The sequence below is a fragment of the Pecten maximus genome, chromosome 16 (assembly GCF_902652985.1).
Source record: "Pecten maximus chromosome 16, xPecMax1.1, whole genome shotgun sequence".
Lineage (NCBI taxonomy): Eukaryota > Metazoa > Mollusca > Bivalvia > Pectinida > Pectinidae > Pecten > Pecten maximus.
Genome location: NC_047030.1, coordinates 36,652,582 through 36,669,323, shown reverse-complemented (window position 1 = coordinate 36,669,323; position 16,742 = coordinate 36,652,582). Strand labels below are relative to the sequence as shown.

Genomic DNA, 16,742 nt, shown 5'->3' with positions numbered 1-16,742 from the left:
CATGTTAAAAACTTAGAATTCAAGTATCGGTTGTAAGCCTATAGTGAGTACAACTGCTAGTACAGCCCTTTTTATTTTTTTTTTGTATTATTGTCTTTGTTGTAATCCAAAGGAAACTTTTGAAATTTCATTCAGATATCATATTGTACTCTAGAGAATTTAATTGACTGACATCTATCTTACAACATAATTTTCATAACATATCTAAGTAAATACTTTTATTTAGAGTGAACAGTGAGTTAAATAATTTCCAGAAATAATTAAAAATGATGTAATTTTGCAGCTATTTTTTTGTACCTTGTTGCTTATATAATTATCTTTCCAAACTTGAATAAAAAAAATCATTGGCCAAGCTTGAAATAAGTTTTTTTTCCCCTTTTTTTCAGTGAGGGAATTAAGGAAGCTTAAGTGATCATGCAAGGAATTTATTTTCCAATAGCAAATTATCTCCCCTTAGTTTTTGTTTGCTAAATGTGTCGCACGTGAAATGTGTTTTCCGGTCAAAAATGTCGCTCACGCACTTTCTCCCCCATGAGAATTTTAAAAAGTTGGCAAGTATGGAGGTGGTACTGACCAAGTGGTGGCTACCACCTTAAAACCCTTATTTAATCTTCTCCAGTTCCGCCGAGAATTGGTTCGGTTGTAAAAAGGGGCCCTTCCTCACCTGCCAGTGTTCTAGTTTTGTTTTTTAAAGTCGTTGACATTGCAGCTACGTTGGCCATTTTGCAACATGATTGCCCAATCATGGATTTCCAAAACAACATCTATTTTAAGCTTCTCAAGTTCCACGAGTAGAATTCAACCTTTACTTGCCCGATAGTCCTCACCAATTATTGCTATCTTTTGGGTCTGTCTGAAATCCAAGATGGCTGTCATGACCTCCACCTTAAAAACATATCTTAAACCTCTCCAGTTCTACTGGTATCATTGAACTTGAAATTGGTGGGAATGTTTAGAAAGAGAAGCTGAAATAGAAATAGAATTGATATTTCTTGGCCTTTTAGAATGTTTGCCATGATAACCATATGACGGCCATTTTGTAACATAATTGCGCAATCATGGTATTCGGAATCACACTTATTTTTAACTTCTCAAGTTCCACCTTTGGGATTTAGCTCAAATTCTCCTGAAATGATCATGAGATGGTCCTGACCAAGTGTTTTCATTTTTTGGGTCTGTCGAATATACCCAAGATGGCCACAAGGACGCCGTCTTTACAAACACATTTTGAACTTTTTCAGTTCAATTGGTGTTATTAAGCTGAAAATTGGTGAGGATGTAAAGAATAGGAAGCCAAAAAGTGTTTTTATTCTTCTGCCCGATTAAAACACTGCAGCTACGGCGGCCATTTTGTAACATGATCGTGCAATCATGGTATTCCTGAACAACACATAATTTTAACTTCTCAAGTACAAATAGTGGAATTCATTTCAAACACACCTGAGTACGAGACGGATATTTTTCAAACTTCATATACAGGTTCTGATTTGCCTGTAGTATGTTGGGATAAAGGGCTACCAACTTTGTTCAAGTGAATGACCACTTGTCAAACAGGCTAAAATCATTAAATGACTTCATCTCAATAACCAAGAGGCCCATGGAATTGATATTGGGTCAGTAACATGCTGAGTTGAAGGGCTACACAGACTGTTCAAAGAAATGACCATGATCTTCAATGAAGGTAACAAGGGTCAAATAGGCTGTAATCTTTAAACGACTTTTAAATAACCAAGAAGACCACGGAGTTGATATTTGGTCAGTAGAATGCTGGGTTGAAAGGCTACCAGGATTGCTAAAATAAATGACCTTGAACTACATTCAAGATCACCAGGTTAAATAGGCTAAAATCTTTAAACGACTTATTAAAAAAAGAAATACCAAGAGACCTGATATGGCATTTGTAGTAGGCTGGGATGAACAACTACCAAGTTTCTTCAAATAAATGAACTTGACTGACATTCAATGTGATTGTCACATGGGTCAAATAGGCTAAAATCTTTAAATGACTTCTGCTCAATAACCAAGAGGCCCAGGGGCTTGATATTGCATCTATAGCCTACTTGGGTAAAGCACTACAAGGTTTGTTCAAATAAATGACCTTCACATGCATAGTTAAGGTCGCAGTTGTCAAAAAGGCTGAAATCTTTGAAAACTTCTTATCAATAACCAAGAGGCCCATTGAGTTGATATTGGGTCAGTAACATGCTGTGTTGAAAGGCTTCCAAGATTGCTCAAAGGAATGACCTTGACCTACATTGAAGGTCACACGAATCAAATAGTCTGAACTCTTTAAACGACTTTTTCACAGATGCCCAGAGAGTTGATATTGGGTCAGTACCATACTGGTTTTAAAGGCTTGTTTGAAGGAATGACTTTCATTTCAAGGCACACAGTCAAATAGGCTAAAATCTTTTAACAACTTCTCAATAATGAAGAAGCCCGGTGTCGGATATCGGTCTGTAGCATGTAGGACTTCCAAAATTTATTAGCTCACCTGCCCGAAGGGCAAGTGAGCTTATGCCGTGGCGCGGCGTCCGTCGTCCGTCCGTCCGTCCGGCGTCAACTTTCCATTCAAGCAACTTCTTCTCAATAACCAAAAGGCCTAGAGACCTAATATTGGGCCTGTAGCATGCTGGGGTGAAGGGCTACCAAGTTTGTTCAAATGAATGACCTTGACCTTCATTCAAGGTCACAGGAGTCAAAAATGCTAAAATCTTCAAACGACTTCTTCTCAACAACCAACAGTCCCAGGGAGTTGATATTGGGTCTGTAGCATGCTGGGGTAAAGGGCTACCAAGTTTGTTCAAATGAATGACCTTGACTTTCATTCAAGGTCACAGGAGTCAAAAAGGCTAAAAAAAAAATTAGACGACTTCTTCTAAATAGCCAAAAGACCCAGGGACTTGATATTGGGTCTGTAGCATGCTGGGGTGAAGGGCTACCAAGTTTGTTCAAATGAATGACCTTGACCTTCATCCAAGGTCACAGGAGTCAAAAAGGCTAAAATCTTTAAACGACTTCTTCTCAATAACCAAGAGTCCCAGGGACTTGATATTGGGTCTGTAGCATGCTGGGATGAAGGGCTACCAAGTTTGTTCAAATGAATGACCTAGACTTTCATTCAAGGTCACAGGAGTCAAAAAGGCTAAAATCTTTAAACGACTTCTTCTCAATAACCAAGAGTCCCAGAGACCTAATATTTGGCCTGTAGCATGCTGGGGGGAAGGGCTACCAAGTTTGTTCAAATGAATGACCTTGACCTTCATTCAAGGTCACAGGAGTCAAAAAGGCTAAAATCTTTAAACGACTTCTTCTCAATAACCAAGAGTCCCAGGGAGTTGATATTGGGTCTGTAGCATGCTGGGGTGAAGGGCTACCAAGTTTGTTCAAATGAATGACCTTGACTTTCATTCAAGGTCACAGGAGTCAAAAAGGCTAAAATCTTTAAACGACTTCTTCTCAATAACCAAGAGTCCCAGAGACCTAATATTTGGCCTGTAGCATGCTGGGGTGAAGGGCTACCAAGTTTGTTCAAATGAATGACCTTGACCTTCATTCAAGGTCACAGGGGTCAAAAAGGCTAAAATCTTCAAACGACTTCTTCTCAATAACCAACAGTCCCAGGGAGTTGATATTGGGTCTGTAACATGCTGGGATGAAGGGCTACCTAGTTTGTTCAAATGAATGACCTTGACCTTCATTCAAGGTCACAGGTGCCAAAAAGGCTAAAATCTTTAAACGACTTCTTCTCGATAACCAACAGTCCCAGAGACCTTATATTTGGCCTGTAGCATGCTGGGGTAAAGAGCTACCAAGTTTGTTCAAATGAATGACCTTGACTTTCATTCAAGGTCACAGGAGTCAAAAAGGCTAAAATCTTTAAACGACTTCTTCTCAATAACCAAGAGTCCCAGGGAGTTGATATTGGGTCTGTAGCATGCTGGGGTGAAGGGCTACCAAGTTTGTTCAAATGAATGACCTTGACCTTCATTCAAGGTCACGTCGATCAAGTATGCTTAAATCTTTAAATGACTTTTAGTGAAAAGCCAAAGTGCAGAGAGACATTATATTGGTCCTGTAGCATGCTTTCAAATAACTGCAGGATCCATATATGAAAAGATCACTGCATTGCAGGTGAGCGATTTGGGCCCATTGGGCCCTTGTTCAAAAATTAATTTGACCTTCATTCAATGTCATAGGGGTCAAATAAATTATCCAAAAGGTCCAGAAATCTGATATTTGGCTTGTAGCATGCTTGGGTGAACGACTAGAAAATTTGTTCAAATGAATAGCCTTTTGAAAAAGTTAGATTGGCGAAAATATTTATCAGACACCTTTTCAAATAACCGAGAGGCCTTAAGATCTTATATATGGTCTCTGATACACTTGTTCTTAATTATGTTAATGTATGAAAAGGATCATTTGATAGCAGGTGAGAGATTCGGGCCCATTGGACCCTTGTTTGACTCACCTGCCTCAATGTGTTCCCACTCAGATCTTTTCCAACTGACATGTCTGTCAATACAACAGCATATTTAAGGCAGAGGACAGCAATGTCAAATTTTGAACTGTTGAAGATTGTATGATTGAAGGACCCCAGATGTTGTGTATAGATATGAGTGTATCTATAATAGATATATGATGCTTCACATCATCAACTTCCATATTATCCACAATGACATACAAGATGTACATGCATATTGTTTGTCTTTTCAGGGGCAGTCAGTGATGTCACAGCCCGACATGACACGACGGCTAGAGATGTGGATGAAATAAAAGGTATGATATAAGAAGTCATCATATTTCCTCCCTTATCCATCTGTAAAAAATTCTATTGATAGCTCTTTCTTGAGAAATATTTGAAAGTTATTTTTAGCTCACCTGGACCGCTTATGTCATAGCGCAGCGTCCGTCGTCCGTCAACATTTACTTCAAATCGCTACTTAAGTAAAGAAGTTCTGATTGGATTTTGACCAAATTTGGCCAGAAACATCCTTGGCAGAAGGGGAACAGGTTTTGCATAAATGGTGACTCTGACCCCCGAGGGGCCAAAGGGGCGGGGCCCAATAGGGGAAATAGAGGTAATTCTTTTAAATCGCTACTTGTCAAGAAGTTTTTATTGGATTTTGACCAAATTTGGCCAGAAACATCCTTGGCAGAAAGGAACTAGATTTTGCATAAATGGTGACTATGACCCCCGAGGGGCCAAAGGGGCGGGGCCCAATAGGGGAAATAGAGGTAATTCTTTAAATCGCTACTAGTCATAAAGTTATAAATGAATTTGAACCAAATTTGGTCAGGAACATCCTTGGCAGAAGGGGAACAGAGTTTGTATAAATTTTTACTTTGAACCCCCAGGGGCCTGAGGGGCGGGGCCAAATAGGGGAAATAGGGTTACTCCTTTAAATTGCTACTAGTCATAAAGTTATGAATGGATTTGAACCCAACTTGGTCAGAAACATCCTTGGCCGAAAGGGAACAGATTTGTATAAATTTTTACTTTGAACCCCCAGGGGCCTGAGGGGCAGGGCCAAATAGGGGAAATAGGGTTAATCCTTTAAATCGCTACTAGTCATAAAGTTATTAATGAATTTGAACCAAATTTGGTCAGGAACATCCTTGGAGGAAGAGGAACAGAGTTTGTTTAAATCTTTATTCTCAACCCCCAGGGGCCTGAGGGGCGGGGCCAAATAGGGGAAATAGGGTTACTCTTTTAAATCGCTACTAGTCCTAAAGTATTGAATAGCTTTTCACCAAATTTGGTCAGGAACATCCTTGAGGGGAGGGGGAACAGAGTTTATATGAATTTTTTACTCTGTACCCCTAGGGGCCTAAGGGGCGGGGCCAAGTAGGGGAAATAGAGATTAGTCTTTTAATTGCTACTAGTCATAAAGTTTTAAATGGACTTAAACCAAATATGGTCAGGAATATTCATTGGAGAAGGGGAACCGAGTTGGTATAAATTTTTACTCTGAATCGCCAGGGGACTGAGGAGTGGGGTCTGATAGGGAAAATAGGGGTTAATCCCTTAAATCGCTATTAATTATTAAGTTACGAATGGATTTTAACTAATTTGGTCAGGAACATCCAGAGAGGAAGGGGGGAAAGAGTTTGTATAAATATTGAGGGGCCTGAGGGGCTGGGCCAAATAGGGAAATAGGGGTTTATCCTTTAAATCGTTATTTTTCATAAAGTTATGAATGGATTTGAACCAAATTTGGTCTGGAATATCCTTAGGGGAAGGGGGAAAGGGAGTTTATATAAATATTGACTCTGACCCCCAAGGGGCTTGAAGGGTGGGGCCAAATAGGGGAAATAGAGATTTGAGTTTTAAATGGATTTGAACCCAATTTGGTCAGAAACATCCGTGGTGATGGGGGAACAGATTTTGCATAAATGGTTACTGTGACCCTCAATCCCATAACTATGTATAGTATCGCTGAGCATTAAGGTATAAACACAATTCTTATGTAAAAATAGGCCAAAGGGTTTTCCCCACCCTAAGGGACTTAGTTTCTTTAAACACCATTATGGTGTAAAAATAATCCATATGGTCTTTCAGAGAGTACATTTTTGTATATGTATTGACAAATTGAACATGTATGTATACATTATTTTGACATTTGGTCAAATCTAACCAGGTGAGCGATACAGGCCCCATGGGCCTCTTGTTTAACTTCGAGTCTGATCTAGGGAGCAAAATGGCTGACATGCAGTCATTTTAGATTTTGACCTTTGAAGTGTGTAGATTGTTATCACTATCTCTTGGAGTATCCTGAGAAAAACCCATTTGGTCAAGCAGAAGTTTTTCCAGGTATGGGATGGATATTTTTCCAACTTCATATACAGGTTCTGATTGGTCACTTGTTGCATCCATTAAATTAAGTGTTTGAAACGGAAATGAAAATGCTGACAGGCGGCCATCTTGGGTTCTGAAGTTGAAAATTGTTATCACCATTTCTTGAGAAGTCCTTGAAGGATTGTTCAAAATTTGATGTGTATAAGTTCCTGCCTATCCCAAGTTGTGCCTATTTAATTTCATGGGTGACCCGAAAATGAAATAGCTGATACAGGTGGCCACCATGGATTTTGATTTGAGTTGTAAATTTGTTATTGCTATTTCAAGAAGATTTTAGGTCACTTGAAACAAAGTCTCAAGTGACCTATTGTGATCCCTTTTGTCCGTCGTGCGTCACAAACAATGTACATTTTTGACTTTTTCTCAAATAACCACGAGACCCAGAATCGTGATAAAATGGGCTTGTAGTATGCTCGAATAAAGGGCTACCAAGATAGTTCAAATGAATGACTTTGATTTTCAATGAAGGTCACAGGGGTCAAACAGACTGTAATATTTAATTTACTTCTCAATAACCAAGAATCCCATGGAGTTGATATTGGATCAGTAGCATGCTGTGTTGAAAGGCTTCCAGGATTGTTCAAAGGAATGACCTTGACCTATATTAAAGGTCATAGGAGTCAAATAGGCTGAAATCTTGAAATGACTGCTTCTCAATAACCAAGACGCCCATGGAATTGATATTGGTTCAAAGGAATGACCTTGACTTCAAGGTCACATGGGTCAAATAGGCTAAAATCTTTAAACAACTTCTTAATAATGAAGAAGCCATGGGTCAGATATCGGTCTGTAGCATGTTTGGGGGAAGGACTAGAAAATTTGTTCAAATGAATGACCTAGACCATGGTTTAATTTTGAAAAAGGTAAATTTGGGAAAATATTTATAAGACACCTTTTCAAATAACCGAAAGGGACCGTGATCTTATTTCTGGTCTCTGATACATTTGTTTTAGTTGACATTAATGTATAAAGAGGATCACTGGACAGCAGGTGAGGGATTCGAGCCCATTGGGCCTTGTTTGACTCACCTGCCCCAATGTGTTCCCACTCAGATCTTTTCCAGCTGACTTGTCTGTCAATACAACAGTAATTTTGGGCAGAGGAAAGAAAATATCATATTTGGAACTGTTGAAGATTGTATGATTGAAGTACCCCGGATGTTGTGTATAGATATGAGTGTATCTATAATAGATATATATGATGCTTCACATCATCAGGTTCCATATTATCCACAATGACATACAAGATGTACATGCGCATGCATATTGTTTGTCTTTTCAGGGACAGTCAGTGATGTCACAGCCCTACATAACACGACGACAAGAGATGTGGATGAAATAAAAGGTATGATATAATTAAAAAAATAAAGGATCATGATATTTCCTTCCTCGCCCATCTGTAAATATGTCTATTTATAGCTCTTTCTTGAGAAGTGTTCAAATAATATTTGGCATGCTGTATGATAAGGTTCCCCTCAATAGCTTAAGTTCATTGAATTTTGAGTCTGACTCAGGGATCAAAATGGATGACATTCAGTCATTTTGGATTCTGACCATTGAAGTTTGTAGATTATCTTTATCTCTTGGGGTACCCGGGGGACGACCCACATGTTGTTAGTTTTCAGCCTCGTTAAAACTCTATAGCAGCCACGGTGGCCTTATGTAACATAATTAATTGCACAATCAATTTTTCCTGAACAACACCTATTTCAAACTTCACAGATCTTTAAAGTCAGATGACCGTTAAGGCCCATGGGCCTCTTGCTTTATAGATCTTTCTATAATTTCAAGTAGGTTCCCCTTGTACAGGTTGACGTTGAGAAAGCTAAGGAAGGAGAAAAGATTACTCTTGCATAGACCCAATTAAGATCATTGCATGAATTTGAAAAAAACACAAGATGATTCATGCTCAATGGACTTAATTAATTGACACCATGTGATTCATGCTCAATGGACTTAATTAATTGACACCATGTGATTCAGGCTAAATGGACTTTATTGACACCATGTGATTCATGCTCAATGGACTTAATTAATTGACACCATGTGATTCATGCTCAATGGACTTTATTAATTGACACCATGTGATTCATGCTCAATGGACTTTATTGACACCACGTGATTCATGCTCAATGGACTTTATTGACACCATGTGATTCATGCTCAATAGACTTTATTAATTGACACCATGTGATTCATGCTAAATGGACTTTATTAATTGACACCATGTGATTCATGCTAAATGGACTTTATTAATTGACACCACGTGATTCATGCTCAATGGACTTTATTAATTGACACCATGTGATTCATGCTCAATGGACTTTATTAATTAGCTAATTGTCTAGAACCTTCACACACTTAATCACCACCAACATCTCTCGTACCAGTTCAGATTTCACCCACCTGGAGTTAAAATTGAGGCCACATGCTATAAATAGATTTTGATGACCCTTGGTCTACCAACGCTTTTCTCTGAGTCTTCAAACTTCATCACTTACAGCCCGCAGCTTTTGAGCAATTTGGGTTTCAGCATCCTTGGGTCAAAATCGAGGTCACTGTTACTATAAATACATTTTCTACATCCTCATTATACCAACATCACTATTACATCTAATTGTCCTGAAACATTACAAACTTACAGCTGTGATATCTTTAATAAATTTACATTTAGATGTCTTGTTTATCATTCAGTGCATGTACTTTGATATTCAGTCGCCACATTGATATTGTTTGTCTTTTCAGAGGAAATGAACAATGCCAAAGGAAGACAAGAAACGTTGACAACCGATATGGGTAACATGAAGGGTAAGATATGAATGGAAGGCCTAACAAGTCCAATAACTTGGAAATGGTTGTATTTATGAATACAAGAAAGATAGCATTTTTAGCCCACCATCATCAAATGGTGGGCTGATCAAATCGCTCTTCGTCCAGCGTCTGGCCATCCATACTACTATTTCTCAGAAAGATATTCATGGATCTTTCTCAACTTTCATTTCTATGTTCCCCTTGGTCCCTAGGCAGCCATCTAGGAATTTGACAATTGAGGTTTGTTATCGCTATTTCTGAGAAAGCACTGAAGGAATCTTTCTCAAATTTCATATGTAGGTTCCCCTTGATCCCTCATGTTGCATTTTGGTACCAATCTGAAAACAACATGGCCGACAGGCAGCCATCTCAAATTTAATATATAGGTTCCCCTTGTTTGAAAAGTACTGAGGGGATGTCTCTCAATTTACACAGATTAGTAAGGGGAAGGGGAAAATAGAGAGATCATTCTGACATGGAACCTATAAAGATAGTTCAGTAGTGGGCATCAAGATCCCTCTGGGATCTCTTGTTATCCCCTCGCGACGAAAGTCGGGGAGGGGATATAGCGTTCCGTTCGTACGTACGTACATAAGTACGTAGTACGTAAGAACATAAGTACGTACGTATGTTCACTTTTTGTCAGCGCTCTTGCGACTTCATTTTTGAACGGATTCTGACCAAACTTCATATATGGGTCCAGCATGGGAATACCTCGAACGAGTTTGTGTTTCAGGGTGCCAAGGTCAAGGTCAAGGTCAGCGTTACTATTTATAGAAAATCTTTGTCAGCGCTCTTGCGACTTCATTTTTGAACGGATCCTGACCAAACTTTATATATGGGTTCAGCATGGGAATGCCTCGAACGAGTTTGTGTTTCAAGGTGCCAAGGTCAAGGTCAAGGTCACCATTACTATTTATAGAAAATCTTTGTCAGCACTCTTACAACTTCATTTCTGAACGGATCCTGACCAAACTTCATATATGGGTCCAGCATGGGAATACCTTGAAAGAGTTCGTGTTTCAGGGTGCCAAGGTCAAGGTCAAGGTCAGCGTTACTATTTATAGAAAATCTTTGTCAGCGCTCTTGCGACTTCATTTTTGAATGGATCCTGACCAAACTTCATATATTGGTCCAGCATGGGAATACCTCGAACGAGTTCGTGTTTCAGGGTGCCAAGGTCAAGGTCAAGGTCACTGTTACTATTTATAGAAAATCTTTGTCAGCACTCTTGCAACTATATTTTTGAACAGATCCTGACAAAACTTCATATATTGGTCCAGCATGGGAATACCTCGAACGAGTTTGTGTTTCAGGGTGCCAAGGTCAAGGTCACCATTACTATTTATAGAAATTCTTTGTCAGCACTCTTGCAACTTTATTTCTGAACGGATCCTGACCAAAATTCATATATGGGTCCAGCATGGGAATACCTGGAACGAGTTCGTGTTTCAGGGTGCCAAGGTCAAGGTTAAGGTCATGTCTATTGCAGTTCAGTGCAAATGACAACTGATGTTATTTCAATGTCCTGCAATAACCCCACCCCCCATTTTGCGTCAGAGTTCATGTGTTAGCACGCGAGGGGATTTGTATCGTTTGCGATGCCTTGTTTAATTAAGAGGAAGAAGAGAAAAGATTAGCCTTAAAATTATCCAATAAAGGTCACCCTCTGGTCTTTTAAAAAATTCCTTTTGAATACTTAAAGTCTCAGGGTAATGGTATGTGTTCAAACCTTTCACTGACTTCAGAAAATATCACTTACAACTGATGACGATTGGTCGATGGTCTACATCAAGATCCATCTGAGATGTTGTGTTTAGGTGTTAGACTATTTATAATAGGTACAACATCAACTTCAATGTTTAGTTTGTACAATGATATATGTTTATAGTTGTGTAGGGAGAGACAGCTTAAATAGTAGGAAATGATATTGTGATATGAGAGTATTTTGCTGTGATTACTGAAATATACAGGTGAGAGATGCGGGCCCTCTGCACCTCTTGTAATAAATACAGGATACTTGATGTTTTGCTACATTAATTTCAATATCAAGTCTGTACAATGACATATGTTTGTATTTATAGCAGAAGTCAGTCTGTACAATGACATATGTTTGTATTTATAGCAGAAGTCAGTCTGTACAATGACACATGTTTGTATTTATAGCAGAAGTCAGTCTGTACAATGACACATGTTTGTATTTATAGCAGAAGTCAGTCTGTACAATGACACGTACGTGTTTGTATTTATAGCAGAAGTCAGTCTGTACAATGACATGTGTTTGTATTTATAGCGGAAGTCAGTCTGTACAATGACATGTGTTTGTATTTATAGCGGAAGTCAGTCTGTACAATGACATGTGTTTGTATTTATACCGGAAGTCAGTCTGTACAATGACATATGTTTGTATTTATAGCAGAAGTCAGTCTGTACAATGACATATGTTTGTATTTATAGCAGAAGTCGGTCTGTACAATGACATATGTTTGTATTTATAGCAGAAGTCAGTCTGTACAATGACATATGTTTGTATTTATAGCAGAAGTCAGTCTGTACAATGACATATGTTTGTATTTATAGCCGAAGTCAGTCTGTACAATGACATATGTTTGTATTTATAGCAGAAGTCAGTCTGTACAATGACATATGTTTGTATTTATAGCAGAAGTCAGTCTGTACAATGACACATGTTTGTATTTATAGCAGAAGTCAGTCTGTACAATGACATATGTTTGTATTGATAGCGGAAGTCAGTCTGTACAATGACATATGTTTGTATTTATAGCGGAAGTCAGTCTGTACAATGACATATGTTTGTATTTATAGCAGAAGTCAGTCTGTACAATGACATATGTTTGTATTTATAGCAGAAGTCAGTCTGTACAATGACATATGTTTGTATTTCTAGCGGAAGTCAGTCTGTACAATGACATATGTTTGTATTTGTAGCGGAAGTCAGTCTGTACAATGACACATGTTTGTATTTATAGCAGAAGTCAGTCTGTACAATGACATATGTTTGTATTGATAGCGGAAGTCAGTCTGTACAATGACATGTTTGTATTGATAGCGGAAGTCAGTCTGTACAATGACATATGTTTGTATTGATAGCGGAAGTCAGTCTGTACAATGACATATGTTTGTATTTATAGCAGAAGTCAGTCTGTACAATGACATATGTTTGTATTTATAGCGGAAGTCAGTCTGTACAATGACATATGTTTGTATTTGTAGCGGAAGTCAGTCTGTACAATGACACATGTTTGTATTTATAGCAGAAGTCAGTCTGTACAATGACATATGTTTGTATTGATAGCGGAAGTCAGTCTGTACAATGACATATGTTTGTATTGATAGCGGAAGTCAGTCTGTACAATGACATATGTTTGTATTTATAGCAGAAGTCAGTCTGTACAATGACATATGTTTGTATTTATAGCGGAAGTCAGTCTGTACAATGACATATGTTTGTATTTATAGCAGAAGTCAGTCTGTACAATGACATATGTTTGTATTTATAGCAGAAGTCAGTCTGTACAATGACATATGTTTGTATTTATAGCAGAAGTCAGTCTGTACAATGACATATGTTTGTATTTATAGCAGAAGTCAGTCTGTACAATGACATATGTTTGTATTTATAGCAGAAGTCAGTCTGTACAATGACATATGTTTGTATTTATAGCAGAAGTCTGTCTGTACAATGACATATGTTTGTATTTATAGCAGAAGTCAGTCTGTACAATGACATATGTTTGTATTTATAGCGGAAGTCAGTCTGTACAATGACATATGTTTGTATTTGTAGCGGAAGTCAGTCTGTACAATGACACATGTTTGTATTTATAGCAGAAGTCAGTCTGTACAATGACATATGTTTGTATTGATAGCGGAAGTCAGTCTGTACAATGACATATGTTTGTATTGATAGCGGAAGTCAGTCTGTACAATGACATATGTTTGTATTTATAGCAGAAGTCAGTCTGTACAATGACATATGTTTGTATTTATAGCGGAAGTCAGTCTGTACAATGACATATGTTTGTATTTATAGCAGAAGTCAGTCTGTACAATGACATATGTTTGTATTTATAGCAGAAGTCAGTCTGTACAATGACATATGTTTGTATTTATAGCAGAAGTCAGTCTGTACAATGACATATGTTTGTATTTATAGCAGAAGTCAGTCTGTACAATGACATATGTTTGTATTTATAGCAGAAGTCAGTCTGTACAATGACATATGTTTGTATTTATAGCAGAAGTCAGTCTGTACAATGATATATGTTTGTATTTATAGCGGAAGTCAGTCTGTACAATGACATATGTTTGTATTTATAGCAGAAGTCAGTCTGTACAATGACATCTGTTTGTACTTATAGCGGAAGTCAGTCTGTACAATGACATATGTTTGTATTTATAGCGGAAGTCAGTCTGTACAATGACATCTGTTTGTACTTATAGCAGAAGTCAGTCTGTACAATGACATATGTTTGTATTTATAGCGGAAGTCAGTCTGTACAATGACATATGTTTGTATTTGTAGCGGAAGTCAGTCTGTACAATGACATATGTTTGTATTTATAGCAGAAGTCAGTCTGTACAATGACATATGTTTGTATTGATAGCGGAAGTCAGTCTGTACAATGACATATGTTTGTATTGATAGCGGAAGTCAGTCTGTACAATGACATATGTTTGTATTGATAGCGGAAGTCAGTCTGTACAATGACATATGTTTGTATTTATAGCAGAAGTCAGTCTGTACAATGACATATGTTTGTATTTATAGCGGAAGTCAGTCTGTACAATGACATATGTTTGTATTTGTAGCGGAAGTCAGTCTGTACAATGACACATGTTTGTATTTATAGCAGAAGTCAGTCTGTACAATGACATATGTTTGTATTGATAGCGGAAGTCAGTCTGTACAATGACATATGTTTGTATTGATAGCGGAAGTCAGTCTGTACAATGACATATGTTTGTATTTATAGCAGAAGTCAGTCTGTACAATGACATATGTTTGTATTTATAGCGGAAGTCAGTCTGTACAATGACATATGTTTGTATTTATAGCAGAAGTCAGTCTGTACAATGACATATGTTTGTATTTATAGCAGAAGTCAGTCTGTACAATGACATATGTTTGTATTTATAGCAGAAGTCAGTCTGTACAATGACATATGTTTGTATTTATAGCAGAAGTCAGTCTGTACAATGACATATGTTTGTATTTATAGCAGAAGTCAGTCTGTACAATGACATATGTTTGTATTTATAGCAGAAGTCTGTCTGTACAATGACATATGTTTGTATTTATAGCAGAAGTCAGTCTGTACAATGACATATGTTTGTATTTATAGCGGAAGTCAGTCTGTACAATGACATATGTTTGTATTTGTAGCGGAAGTCAGTCTGTACAATGACACATGTTTGTATTTATAGCAGAAGTCAGTCTGTACAATGACATATGTTTGTATTGATAGCGGAAGTCAGTCTGTACAATGACATATGTTTGTATTGATAGCGGAAGTCAGTCTGTACAATGACATATGTTTGTATTTATAGCAGAAGTCAGTCTGTACAATGACATATGTTTGTATTTATAGCGGAAGTCAGTCTGTACAATGACATATGTTTGTATTTATAGCAGAAGTCAGTCTGTACAATGACATATGTTTGTATTTATAGCAGAAGTCAGTCTGTACAATGACATATGTTTGTATTTATAGCAGAAGTCAGTCTGTACAATGACATATGTTTGTATTTATAGCAGAAGTCAGTCTGTACAATGACATATGTTTGTATTTATAGCAGAAGTCAGTCTGTACAATGACATATGTTTGTATTTATAGCAGAAGTCAGTCTGTACAATGATATATGTTTGTATTTATAGCGGAAGTCAGTCTGTACAATGACATATGTTTGTATTTATAGCAGAAGTCAGTCTGTACAATGACATCTGTTTGTACTTATAGCGGAAGTCAGTCTGTACAATGACATATGTTTGTATTTATAGCGGAAGTCAGTCTGTACAATGACATCTGTTTGTACTTATAGCAGAAGTCAGTCTGTACAATGACATATGTTTGTATTTATAGCGGAAGTCAGTCTGTACAATGACATATGTTTGTATTTGTAGCGGAAGTCAGTCTGTACAATGACATATGTTTGTATTTATAGCAGAAGTCAGTCTGTACAATGACATATGTTTGTATTTTCAGCGGTAGTCAGTGATGTGAAGGACAGACAAGACACCATAACAAAAGATATGGATACCTTAAAGGGTAAGATATGTTTGATGTAGATACAAAAATAATATAAATGGAGGGTCCAGCAAGTCCAGTAATTTGGAAAAGATATATTTGCTTGATGGTCATGTAAAGATGAATGCCAAAGATTATGTTTACACCCAAAAGGACTTATTCATTCAATCATCACATAGGAAATGGTAGAACTATGCTATATATATACTAAAATACACTGATACTTAAAATAATAAGGCACCCACGAACACTAACCCTATAAAAAATAAAGTCCAATAGCTTTTTAGGCGGCCATCATGTGATAGTGAGCTATTAAAATTGTCCTATATCTGTGGTCCATGGTCCATCGTCTATAAACAATCATCGTTATCACTATTTTTAGGTCCTCTGACCAAATGGCCTGGTCAGGATGACCTATAGTCATTGTAATATGTACATCATCCGCCATGCATAATCTTTTCACATTTCAAACTTCTTCTCAAGTTTCACCTTTGGGTCTGAGCTCAAACTTGCTTGAAATGATCCTGAGATGGTCTTTACCAAGTGTTGTTATTTTTCGGGTTGGTCCGAAATCCAAGATGCCGCCATAGCCGCCATGTCGAAAACACATTTTAAACTTCTTCTCACGTTCCACCAGTACTGTTGGACTGAAACTTGCCTGAGATGATCCTGATATGATCCTGACCAAGTGTTGTTATTTTGTGGGTCGGTCCGAAATTCAAGATGGTCACCATGGCCAACAGTGCCACTATATTTCCTGAACAATACCTATTTCAAACTTCTACTCGAATTCCACCTGTGGGA

General features: G+C 37.6%; 2 protein-coding genes across 5 annotated transcripts in view; one reads left to right on the top strand and one right to left on the bottom strand.

Annotated features, from left to right (window-relative positions):
- Positions 1 to 16,742, top strand: part of LOC117314740 — a gene marked incomplete in the record, with an annotated part of 896,274 nt that overhangs the window by 173,724 nt on the left and 705,808 nt on the right. Inside the window, 1 exon segment of the mRNA XM_033868831.1 lies at positions 4,717 to 4,779. Within this exon segment, the coding sequence (XP_033724722.1) occupies positions 4,717 to 4,779 (63 nt within the window).
- Positions 1 to 16,742, bottom strand: part of LOC117314739 — a 439,277-nt gene that overhangs the window by 50,570 nt on the left and 371,965 nt on the right. The gene's annotated exons all lie outside the window — the stretch shown is intronic.